Source organism: Ascaphus truei, chromosome 17 (genome assembly GCF_040206685.1).
Source record: "Ascaphus truei isolate aAscTru1 chromosome 17, aAscTru1.hap1, whole genome shotgun sequence".
NCBI lineage: Eukaryota > Metazoa > Chordata > Amphibia > Anura > Ascaphidae > Ascaphus > Ascaphus truei.
In genome coordinates this window covers 20,266,520-20,278,795 of record NC_134499.1, presented here as the reverse complement: position 1 = coordinate 20,278,795, position 12,276 = coordinate 20,266,520, and the positions used below count along the sequence as shown (strand labels likewise).

The following is a 12,276-nucleotide window of genomic DNA, read 5'->3' as shown; positions in this document are numbered from 1 at the left end:
CCTGGGAATTGTAGTTCCCAGGGGGCTGCCTAAGCATTGGGGCCGCGTGCGCGCTTCTCCCGCGCATGCGCGAACCCCTAATGGCCGCCTCAACCTCCCTCTACTCTTCCCTACTCTCGCGCGATCTCTCCCTGCACTGGGGATCCTACCTTGCACTTTCCGGTCCCTGCGCATGCGCGAACCTACGCGCAATGGCGGCGCACTCTCCTCCAGCCGCCTAGCCGGTGGCAACGCGATCGCGGCCCTAGCGACGGCCCGATCGCGTCCCCGGCAACCGTCTTGCACCAGAACACCGCAAGCTGCTCCCTGCTCTGGCCCCCACCCTCGCGAAGTGCCGGCGGGTCCGTCGCAGCCTCCGGCGGCACCCGCTACCACACGGCACTCGCGGAGAGGGGCCAGAAAGCTTAAATTTACCTCGGGGCTACACATACATGCACCCTACATTGCGTGTACATATACATACATGCACCCTACACTGCGTGTACATATACATACATGCACCCTACACTGCGTGTACATATACATACATGCACCCTACACTGCGTGTACATATACATACATGCACCCTACACCGTGTGAACAAATACATACATGCACCCTACACCGCGTGTACATATACATAGATGCACCCTACACCGCGTGTACATATACATACATGCACCCTACACCGCGGGTACATATACATAGATGCACCCTACACTGTGTGAACAAATACATACATGCACCCTACACTGCGTGTACATATACATACATGCACCCTACACTGCGTGTACATATACATACATGCACCCTACACCGTGTGAACAAATACATACATGCACCCTACACTGCGTGTACATATACATACATGCACCCTACACTGTGTGTACATATACATACATGCACCCTACACTGTGTGTACATATACATACATGCACCCTACACTGTGTACATATACATACATGCACCCTACACTGTGTGAACAAATACATACATGCACCCTACACTACGTGTACATATACATACATGCACCCTACACTGCGCGTACATATACATACATGCACCCTACACTGCGTGTACATATACATACATGCACCCTACACTGCATGTACATATACATACATGCACTTTACACTGCATGTACATATACATACATGCACCCTACACTGCGTGTACAGATACATACATGCACCCTACACTGTGTGAACAAATACATACATGCACCCTACACTGCGTGTACATATACATACATGCACCCTACGTATTAGGGTTGCCAGGTGACCTGTATTGAACAGGACTGTCCTGTATTTGGACACTGTGTCCAGTAAAAAATGAGAGGTGCTGTAATACTAGACATGTCTGTGTATACCGGTATTACCTCTCTGGATGTGTATATATCTGTTATTACCTCTCTGGACATAGTGACATGACCAGCTTGGGGGGCTGCGGGATTTCCCCGAGCAGGGAGGGCTGTTAGGGGGCTGGGCAGTTTTCTACATCCTGATTGGCTGCATTACCCAGCAGCAGCCAATCAGGAGGTGTGAGGAGGCTGAGGGTGGGGCCAAGGAGAGGAGGAAACAGCATGGAGCATGAGAGAGGTGTGTGTTTCGAGCACGTCACACCTTTCCCCATTGTATCTAGTATTTTTGGAGAAGCCACCTGGCAACCCGCCCGCACAAGCTCCGATTGCACATGCGCACGAACAATCGGCAAGTGCCAATCACGTATGCATGGCTTGCAAGCGCCCAGCACTCGCCGATCACGCATGCGTGGTATTTGTCCCGGTTTCTTCCGGGTCAAATATGGTCATGCTAATCATAGTGCATGTGTGTATCAGTGTGTATGTAATAGTGTGTATGTGATAGTGTACACAGTGTATGTGTGTGATACTGTACACAGTGTGTGTGTATCAGGGTGTATGTAATAGTGTATACAGTGTGTGTGTGATAGTGTACACAGTGTATGTGTGTATCAGTGTGTATGTGATAGATAGTGTATACAGGGTATGTGATCGTGTATACAGGGTACGTGATCGTGTATACAGGGTATGTGACAGATAGGGCACATGTATAGATATATATATATACGGGGGGTAGTTTAGAGCCTTAGTGGAGAACTCTGTAGGTGACGTAGGTAAAGGAAAGGTGACCTCGCTGAAACTCCCAAAGTTTGTTGGCCAAAAGGGGGGTGCTACCGTGCAACCCCCAGGATATTCAAAATGTACAAGGGGTTCAGACCCATCTGTACTCCCTTGTACACTTTGTAGGTGACCTGGAATTGGAGCAGGGACTGACTTGGGGTGGAGGGAGGCCTGTTTGCAGCTGGTTATAGTAGTGAAGATCGGGAGAGGATAAGGGTATGACAGAAGAACCCGGGGCTCAGAGATAGCAGAGATTACAGTGGGAGATACCAGGAGCATGAATGTGAATACAGTAGAGGGGAGGGAAGAGTCACACCTTGGCAACGTGATTTGGTGACTGGATCCATGGAGGAGCCATGTTCTGTGATGGAGAAGGGGATATTAGGCCAGGATTAGGACATATGAGGAGCTCAGTTTTAGACATATTAATTTGGAGGAGACGGAGCACCATCCACGAGGATATACTGTAGCTGAGAGGCACTCAGATGTGGGCTGTACTGAAAGTGTAGGGTTGCAAGGTGGCTTCTCCAAAAATACTGGACTCAATGGTGAAAGGTGCATCAGGTCACTATGTCCAGGGAGGTAATACCGGACACATACATGTCCAGTATTACAGTACCTCTCATTTTTTACTGGACAGAGTATCCAAATACAGGACACTCCGGTTCAATACCGGACACCTGGCAACCCTATGCAAGTGTGAGGTTAGGGGGAATAGATGTATCCGAGTATCATCTGCATAGAGAAGACACCTCAAGTCAAAGCAAGTGGTGATGTCTCCAAGTGACAGTTTGTAGAGAGAGAGAGAACAGGAACCAGTAGAAAGATCCAGAAAGGACACAGCATAGAGAGACCTGAGGAACTAGGAAATAAGGAACAGACAAAGATCTGGAGAGGAGGAACCAGAACAGAACCCTTAGGGAACAACAGAAAGATCCGGAGAAAAACCAGAACAGCGCCCAGAGGAGCCAACAAAAAGATCCAAAGGAGGAAACAGAATACTGCCTGGCGGAACCAGCAGCAAGATCCAGAGAGGTGGAACCAGAACAGATCCCTGAGGAACCAATAGAAAGATCCACAGGGGATAAAGACAAGTTAGGACAGGGTGGGAGAGGTACAAGGAGAACCCTGGTAGAGCGGTGTAGAACCTGATAGGGAGGTTAGCAGTATAGAAGCAGCAGGGAGATCAGTAAGCTGGGTAGTGACCTCAGGATTCAGCTGCATGGAGGTTATTGGCTACTTTAGTGAGGAGAGTGTCAGTTGTGTAAACTGTATGAAATCCAGATTGCAGAGGGACCAGGTGGACATGGGAAGTAAGGTGAGTATGTGGGAGAAGGGCAGGCGTTCAGCGGGTAGTAAGCACAAGGCAGGCGGCCGTATGCAAGGCTAGCAGGGTCAAGGGAATGGTGTATGAGACGTGGTTGACAGCTGCATGCTTGTAGGATGCGGGAAAAGGCCGCAGGATAGGAAGAGGTCTGATAATGTGAGAGGGAATAGGATGAAGAGGGCAGGAAACATCCAACTCTGAGAGAGAAATATCGAGGAGGTTCGGGCAGCAGAGGAAGGGACACATGGAGAACCCACCATAAACCCCCCATCACTTGCCCCAGGCTCAGTATAGTCCCTCTTTCTCTTGCCCCAGGTTCAGTATTGCCCCTTTTTATTGCCCCAGACCCAGTATTGCCCCCTTTTTCTTGCCCCACTCAGTATTGCTCCCTTTCTCTTGCCCCAGGTTCAGTATTGCCCCCTTTGTCTTGCCCCAGGTTCAGCATTGCCCCCTTTGTCTTGCCCCAGGTTCAGCATTGCCCCCTTTCTCTTGCCCCAGGTTCAGTATTGCCCCTTTATCTTTCCCCAGGTTCAGTATTGCCCACTTTGTCTTGCCCCAGGTTCAGTATTGCCCCCTTTCTCTTGCCCCAGGTTCAGTATTGCCCCCTTTCTCTTGCCACAGGTTCAGTATTGCCCCCTTTGTCTTGCCCCAGGCACAGTATTGCCCCCTTTCTCTTGCCCCAGGCACAGTATTGCCCCCCGATTGCAGACATGGCAGAGTTGCAGGTTTGCGAGGGCTCAGTGCAGGTGTCAGGACAGACGCTGTATTTCCGTGAGGCAGTTCCGGCACCGTCGCCCCCACAATGCCAGCCACGACCCCCCATCCTGCTGCTGCATGGCATCCGCTTCTCATCCCTGGAGTGGCAGAACCTGGGCACGCTGCACAAGCTCGCAGCTGCCGGACACCGCGCTCTCGCCCTCGACCTGCCGGGTAAGCAGCATGACAGTTACAACGCTCTCCCATCAGGGACTCTCTCTTCGGGGACTCTCTGTCTCTCTCTTCGGGGACTCTCTATCTCTCACTTCGGGGACTCTCTGTCTCTCTCTTCGGGGACTCTCTGTCTCTCTCTTCGGGGACTCTCTGTCTCTCTCTTCGGGGACTCTCTGTCTCTCTCTTCGGGGACTCTGTCTCACACTTCGGGGACTCTCTGTCTCTCTCTTCGGGGACTCTGTCTCTCACTTCGGGGACTCTCTGTCTCTCTCTTCGGGGACTCTCTGTCTCTCACTTCGGGGACTCTCTGTCTCTCTCTTCGGGACTCTCTGTCTCTCTCTTCGGGGACTCTCTGTCTCTCACTTCGGGGACTCTCTGTCTCTCCCTTCGGGGACTCTCTGTCTCTCACTTCGGGGACTCTCTGTCTCTCTCTTCGGGACTCTCTGTCTCTTTCTTCGGGGACTCTCTGTCTCTCTCTTCTGGGACTCTCTGTCTCTCTCTTCGGGGACTCTCTGTCTCTCTCTTCGGGGACTCTCTGTCTCTCTCTTCGGGGACTCTCTGTCTCTCTCTTCGGGGACTCTCGGTCTCACACTTCGGGGACTCTCTGTCTCTCTCTTCGGGGACTCTCTGTCTCTCTCTTCGGGGACTCTGTCTCACACTTCGGGGACTCTCTGTCTCTCTCTTCGGGGACTCTGTCTCTCACTTCGGGGACTCTCTGTCTCTCTCTTCGGGGACTCTCTGTCTCTCTCTTCGGGGACTCTCTGTCTCTCTCTTCGGGGACTCTCTGTCTCTCTCTTCGGGGACTCTCTGTCTCTCTCTTCGGGGACTCTCTGTCTCTCTCTTCGGGGACTCTCTGTCTCTCTCTTCGGGGACTCTCTGTCTCTCACTTCGGGGACTCTCTGTCTCTCTCTTCGGGGACTCTCTGTCTCTCTCTTCGGGGACTCTCTGTCTCTCTCTTCGGGGACTCTCTGTCTCTCTCTTCGGGGACAGTCTCGGCCCCCAGTTTGCACACTCCTATCTTAAGGTATACCAAGAAAACTGGAAGGATACATTTTTTTTAGAACTATTAGTTGTGTGACCCCCAACTCTTTTTAAAGCAGTTCCAGCGATACCCCACATGTGTGCTAATAAATCAGTTCTGAACTATGAGAAAATACTTGTAGCATTAAAAAAAAAAATGTTTTGAAGACATTTTTAATGTTTATAATGTAGGAAGCATTTCCAAAGTGACAGCCCCCTCCCCCTTCTGATAGGCTCTGGCTCTTGAGCCCCGCCCTCTCTCTAGCAGTGCACCAATTGTAGTTAGTAACTGCCCAGTCAATCATATTCCAGGAACTACATTTCCCAGAATGCTGTGCAAGAACTGCATTAAATAACCCGGAGCAAGCGATCGATTACAGGAGAACGGATCGATCTTTGCTAATTACTTGTCAGTGTGCAGATTGTATTGATGCACATATTGAATGGGGGGGGGGGGGGGAAATATTTAAAAAAACAAAACAAAAAAAAGCCGTTTGAACTGCAGCTTTAATAGTGCAACAAGCACTGATTAAAGGTGAATATCGTTTTAATCTCATGTTGCCCTTACAGACCTATATCACTTAGGGGGGGGGTCAATATTATATATTCTAACAACCTTCCAATCACTCAGACACCAATTGGTGTAATTTATGGAATAATATCCTATTAGACTAAGAATCCCCTGACTATAGCAGGAACAGTAAAGAGGGCATTTAATTGGGGGCTCCGGGATCTATCCTCCTTTTGGATAGAACATCTCTTTTTGTGCAATACTATACCTACCGCTAGTGCCCCTAACTGTCAGAACCATATATGCCGAGCGGGCAGTCTCTCTGTGCTATCGACTCTCTCAGGAGCTCACTCTCTTTCCCATTCCTTTCTCTCTCCCGATCTGTTTCTCACGGGCCCCTCTCCTCCCTCTCTCCCCCCACCCCTCCCCCCTCCTTCTCTTCCCAGGCCTGGGCCGCTCCTCAGATGCTGTGGCGCCTGGACCCCTGGGAGAGCCGGCCCCCGCGGGGTTCCTGCAGGAGGTTCTGCAGTCGCTGTGCATGGTCCCTGCAGTAATTGTCAGCCCCTCGCTGAGCGGGATGTACTCTCTCCCCCTCCTTCTTCAGACTCCGCAGAGCATCGCAGCCTATGTACCTATCGCTCCCATCTGCACCGATAGGTACCCAGCGCAAGACTACGCCCGCGTGCAGGTAAGAGACCGCTAGGGCAGGCACCAAGGGCGAGGACCTCTCGGCACAGGCACCTAAGGGAGAGGGACCTCTAGGGATAGGCACACATAGAGAGGGAACTCTAATTACAGGCACCCAGGGATAGAAGAACCTCTAAGGACAGACACTCAGGGAGAGTGACCACTAGGGACAGGCACCCAGGGAAAGGGACATCTAGGGACAGGCACCCAGGGAGAGTGACCACTAAGGACAGGCACCCAGGGAGACGGGCATCTAGGGACAGGCACCCAGGGAGAGTGACCACTAAGGACAGGCACCCAGGGAGAGGGGCATCTAGGGACAGGCACCCAGGGAGAGTGACCACTAAGGACAGGCACCCAGGGATAGAATGACCTCTAGAGACAGGCACCCAGGGTTGAGGAACCTCAAGTGTTAGGCACCCAAGGAGGGACCTCTAGGGACAGGAACCCAGGGGAGAGGGACCTCTAGGGACAAGCACTCTGGGAGAGGAACCTTTAGGGCCAGCCAGCCAGGGGAGAGTGACCACTAGGGACAGGCACCCAGGGAGAGGGGCCTCTAGGGACAGGCACCCAGGGAGAGTGACCACTAAGGACAGGCACCCAGGGATAGAATGACCTCTAGAGACAGGCACCCAGGGTTGAGGAACCTCTAGTGATAGTCACCCAAGGAGGGACCTCTAGGGACAGGAACCCAGGGGAGAGGGACCTCTCGGGACAAGCACTCTGGGAGAGGAAACTTTAGGGCCAGCCAGCCAGGGGAGAGTGACCACTAGGGACAGGCACCCAGGGAGAGGGGCATCTAGGGACAGGCACCCAGGGAGAGTGACCACTAAGGACAGGCACCCAGGGATAGAATGACCTCTAGAGACAGGCACCCAGGGTTGAGGAACCTCTAGTGATAGGCACCCAAGGAGGGACCTCTAGGGACAGGAACCCAGGGGAGAGGGACCTCTAGGGACAAGCACTCTGGGAGAGGAACCTTTAGGGCCAGCCAGCCAGGGGAGAGTGACCACTAGGGACAGGAACTCAAGGTGCACTTCCTGGGTTAGCGACAGACATTATGCTGACCTCTCACCCTTTTTAGGTCCCCACTCTGATAGTGTATGGTGACCGTGACGATCAGCTGGGGGAGGTGTCTTTGCGCAACCTGCAAAACCTGCCCAATCACAGCGTGCTGCGCATGGAAGGGGCGGGACATGCCTGTTACCTTGACGACCCCGAGACCTGGCACCAAGGGCTGCTAGGATTCCTCAGCACCCTGAAATAAGGGGAGGGGGCGGTGTCACAAAAACCACAGGACAGCTGAAATGCAACAGGAGGAACCAATCACAGTGCAGTCCATAAGAACGCAGCCAATCACAGTGCAGCCCAGTAAGACCGCAGCCAATCACAGTGCAGCCCAGTAAGAATGCAGCCAATCACAGTGCAGCCCACAGCCAAATCACAGTGGGTTCTGCACAAATCTCTCTGGGACCAAATAATTGTAGTATGAGCTCAATAAACAATTGAGAATCTGACTGTGTAATTTGTGGGGCTAAGAGAGTGTGTACAGTGTGTACAGGGGGTGCAGTGTGTACAGCGGATGTAGTGTGTACAGGGTGCAGTGTATAGAGCGGGTGCAGTGTGTACAGGGTGCAGTGTATAGAGCGGGTGCAGTGTGTACAGGGGTGCAGTGTATAGAGCGGGTGCATTGTATACAGGGGTGCAGTGTATAGAGCGGGTGCATTGTATACAGGGGTGCAGTGTATAGAGCGGGTGCATTGTATACAGGGGTGCAGTGTATAGAGCGGGTGCAGTGTGTACAATGTGTACAGGGGGTGCAGTGTGTACAAGTGGTGCAGTGAAGGGGGGGGGGGCAGAGTGTCACTGAGGGCAGCGAGACAAGATAGGGGAAGGACTGGGGCAAAGCCCTGTGTACACCCCCGGGACCTATATCTGCCCCCCAGGTGACCAGAATCTGACATTTGTTGCGGCCGTTTTAAGGGGTTTTAGCGGTAAGGGGTTAAGGATGGGGGGTTTTGGGGCAAGCATTTTAGGGTAGGGGGCAGCATTAGTATTGCGGGTTAAGATTAGGAGTTTTTAGGGTTAGGTTAGGGGCTTACCTTAGCGGCGAAACGGCCGGCAGAGAGATGTCCCAGTGGCGAGGTGAGTGGCAGCAAAACGAGATCTACCAAATGTCCTAGACCGCAAGTGTGCCCCCTTCTGACCACAAATCTGCCCCTAAGTGTGTATACCGTATATATCTTTATTGCAACCGCAGTACCTGGAAGAACGTGGCGTGGACAGACTGGCCAACAGTCTGCGCTATACAAGTGCAAACACTGGCCAACAATCCACAGATTGAGCCACCTGTGCTGAAGCAGGGACTGATTGAGACCTATTCTGATGCTGGGACTGATTGAGATACCTGTGCTGAAGCAGGGACTGATTGAGACCTGTTCTGATGCTGGGACTGATTGAGATACCTGTGCTGAAGCAGGGACTGATTGAAACCTATTCTGATGCTGGGACTGATTGAGATACCTGTGCTGAAGCAGGGACTGATTGAGACCTATTCTGATGCTGGGACTGATTGAGATACCTGTGCTGAAGCAGGGACTGATTGAGACCTATTCTGATGCTGGGACTGATTGAGATACCTGTGCTGAAGCAGGGACTGATTGAGACCTGTTCTGCTGCTGGGACTGATTGAGATACCTGTGCTGAAGCAGGAGTATCCTGAAAACCTGACCTTTTGGTAGCTCTTGAGGACTGGAGTTGGTTACCCCCTGGTATACATGGTAATAAAGGCTGTTAATACTCCGTGCCGCGGGAATACCTCTCCCGTTAGCTGTGGGTGCGCGGAGGTGCGCGGCTCTTAAAGTCACAGTGTTTTGCCTTCCTACAGGAGAGCAGCAATCTCTGTGAGACACATCATCATTATACTTACGGGGTGTTTCTGAGGCCTGTATTACTATGGAATAAATTGTTGAATTGTACAGCTGCCCCCCCCGCCCCCCCCTTTCATTCAGGGCCCATACACGTCATATCTCAGACACAGTCAGGACTTGCACATTTCTTATAAGAATAGTAAAATTGCCATGGCTCTGATCTTCGTTTCATCGCATTAATGGGCCCACTGCACTATTCACACGAACGATCCGATTCTGAAAGTCTCCATCCCCAGCAGATCTAATGTGATCTTTCAAAAAGCAAAAACAATGGAGCAATACTCTGGCCCCCAGCGCACTCAGGAGAGCGAAAGAACCGGCAAAGAATTGGCTAACCAAAACCAAAGGCTTCCTTTGATGCTCATTGTGCAGAGCCTGCTAGCTTAGAGCCACTGATACATTACAATTGAAATTAAATGTCACGGGATTCGCGTATCATCAAAAACTACAGTATATGAGTTGTGGAACAGACCATGTTATCTACCTACGGGAGTGCCCCCTTGTGGCCTCCAGTATGTAACGGGAAACCGCCAGACCTCTTAGGCCCCGCTCACAGCGCGCTACATGACGTGCGCACGTTCGTCACAAATGCATGGCGGCCAATGGTAGTGTTCAGTATTAAAACTACCATTGGCTGCAAAGTGCGGCGTCGACGCTGCTGCAGTCGCGGGAGTCTTGTTCAATCTGTGATCTCCGGCTGCAGCAGCGCGACGTCAATTTCAGCAGCCAATCAGAGGTTGGTAGAGGAGGGACAGGAGGAGGGCGATGCTGCAGCCGCCCCAGCACCCCGCCTCTCTGCGCTCCTCCTGCCATTACTGCATCTATTCCACAGGACAATATTACTCAGAGTATGGTATAATGTGCTCCGTCAGACATGTTTCCATGGAATAGGGTGTGTGGTGCGGCTGCTTTCTGCTTCTGATACGCAGAAAAAGTAGTTGAATTTTACCTGGCCCCCTGGATCCACCAGCAATAGAGGCTTTGGATGTCCTTCATCATACTCACTTAGTACATATTGACAAGCCGACGTTGTGCTCTCTCGAACCAGAAAATCTCCGCCATTAACGAGGAGGCTCTTTGCAACTTTCCGGCTCATTTTCTTAAGTAATGTAATAAAACACTGCACAAATCCTAATATCTTTTTTTATTTACAACAGCAGCTCGGCTCACACAGTCAGCTGAATGATTGGCACTCGTTTCCTTCCTGGATGTCGCCTTGTGTCGGATCATTCAGTCTGCTGGGGATGGTCACACATCGCCCAGCAGACAGCGGCGTGCGCACCCTGCGTCGCAAAGTCCCCGGTGTGAACGCGGCCTAAAAACATGCATTCTCCAACATGTAGGCAACATTAAAAGGAAGATTGTAACGCATAAATCGATCCAAATACTTTCTTTCCCAGCATCAGGCGGATTCTAAGACTGCGCTTATAGTGACGGCGATGTCAGGCAACGGTCGCTGGAAAAATCAAATTGAGATGACTTCCAGCGATCGCGACCAAGCCGTCCGAAATGCGGCAATGCAATTGTTTTGACGCGACGACGCTGGCACTATAAGTGCAGCCTAAGGCCGCAGGCATGGTCAGCGCTTGGGCGCTGACCCGCGCTCACGCTCGGCAGTGAGCCCCTGCAGCCGCAATGAGAGCGGCTTTAGCAGGGGCTCTCGCACGCTTCCGCAGGCGTGCGGAAGCGTAGCCGACACTCAAATTTTAGTTTCTACACTCACGGGAGCGCAGGGCCGGTCACGTTAGCGGTTCGCCCAATGAAGGCGAATTAGCTCTGTGACGTCAGTGGCCCGCCCCCCCCCCGGATGGCTCGCGAACTAAGGCCAGGGAAAGTACCCAGTTACCCTCAGCCTCAGCGCGCCTCCGCACGGCTGCAGTCTCTATGGACTCAGCCTCAGGCTGCGTTTATAGTACTGGCTACAGCGACGGCTTGCAGCCACAATGTAACTCAGTGTAGTCAGTAGTGACCGGCTATAGTGGGCGCAACGTGTGATGTCACAGCGTCCAAAATCGCTGTAGTCAAAAGAATTTGAGATTTCCAGTGACAGCCGCACCATTGTATTATATTGTATGTCTTTATTTATATAGCGCCATAAATGTACAGAGCGCTTCACAGTAGTAATACATATCATATAAATAACAAATAATATAAATAACAGGTCATGGGAATAAGTGCTTCAGACATAAAAGTAACATTAAGGAAGAGGAGTACCTGCTCCGAGGAGCTTACAATCTAATTGGTAGGTAGGGAGAACGTACAGAGACAGTAGGAGGGAATTCTAGTAAGTGCGTCTGCAGGGGGCCAAGCTTTATGTATCATGTGTCCAGGATTATCCAGTGCTATTCATATGCTTCTTTAAGCAGATGTGTCTTAAGGTGAGTCTTAAAGGTGGATAGAGAGGGTGCTAGTCGGGTATTGAGGGGAAGGGCATTCCAGAGGTGCGGGGCAGAAAGTGAGAAAGGTTTAAGGTGGGAGAGAGCTTTTAGATACAAAGGGGGTAGAAAGAAGACATCCTTGAGAAGAACGCAAGAGTCGGGATGGTGCATAGCGAGAAATTAGGGCTGAGATGTAAGGAGGGGCAGAAGAATGTAAAACTTTAAAAGTGAGGAGGAGAATTGAGTGTGAGATACGGGATTTGATCGGAAGCCAGGAGAGGGATTTCAGGAGGGGAGATGCGGAGACAGATTTAGTAGAGTGGAGTGATTCTGGCAGCAGCGTTTAGGATAGATTGTAGGGAAGACAGGTGAGA

At 51.5% G+C, this 12,276-nt stretch overlaps 1 protein-coding gene across 1 annotated transcript in view; it reads left to right on the top strand.

Moving 5' to 3' along the window:
* Positions 1-8,108, top strand: part of LOC142468095 (putative protein-lysine deacylase ABHD14B) — a 10,476-nt gene extending 2,368 nt beyond the window's left edge. Inside the window, exons 2-4 of the mRNA XM_075574225.1 lie at positions 4,130-4,376; positions 6,354-6,595; positions 7,679-8,108. Of these exons, the coding sequence (XP_075430340.1) occupies positions 4,157-4,376; positions 6,354-6,595; positions 7,679-7,861 (645 nt within the window). The 5' untranslated portion in view covers positions 4,130-4,156 and the 3' untranslated portion in view covers positions 7,862-8,108. The remainder of the gene's footprint in view (positions 1-4,129; positions 4,377-6,353; positions 6,596-7,678) is intronic.
* The last annotated feature ends 4,168 nt before the right edge of the window (positions 8,109-12,276 follow it).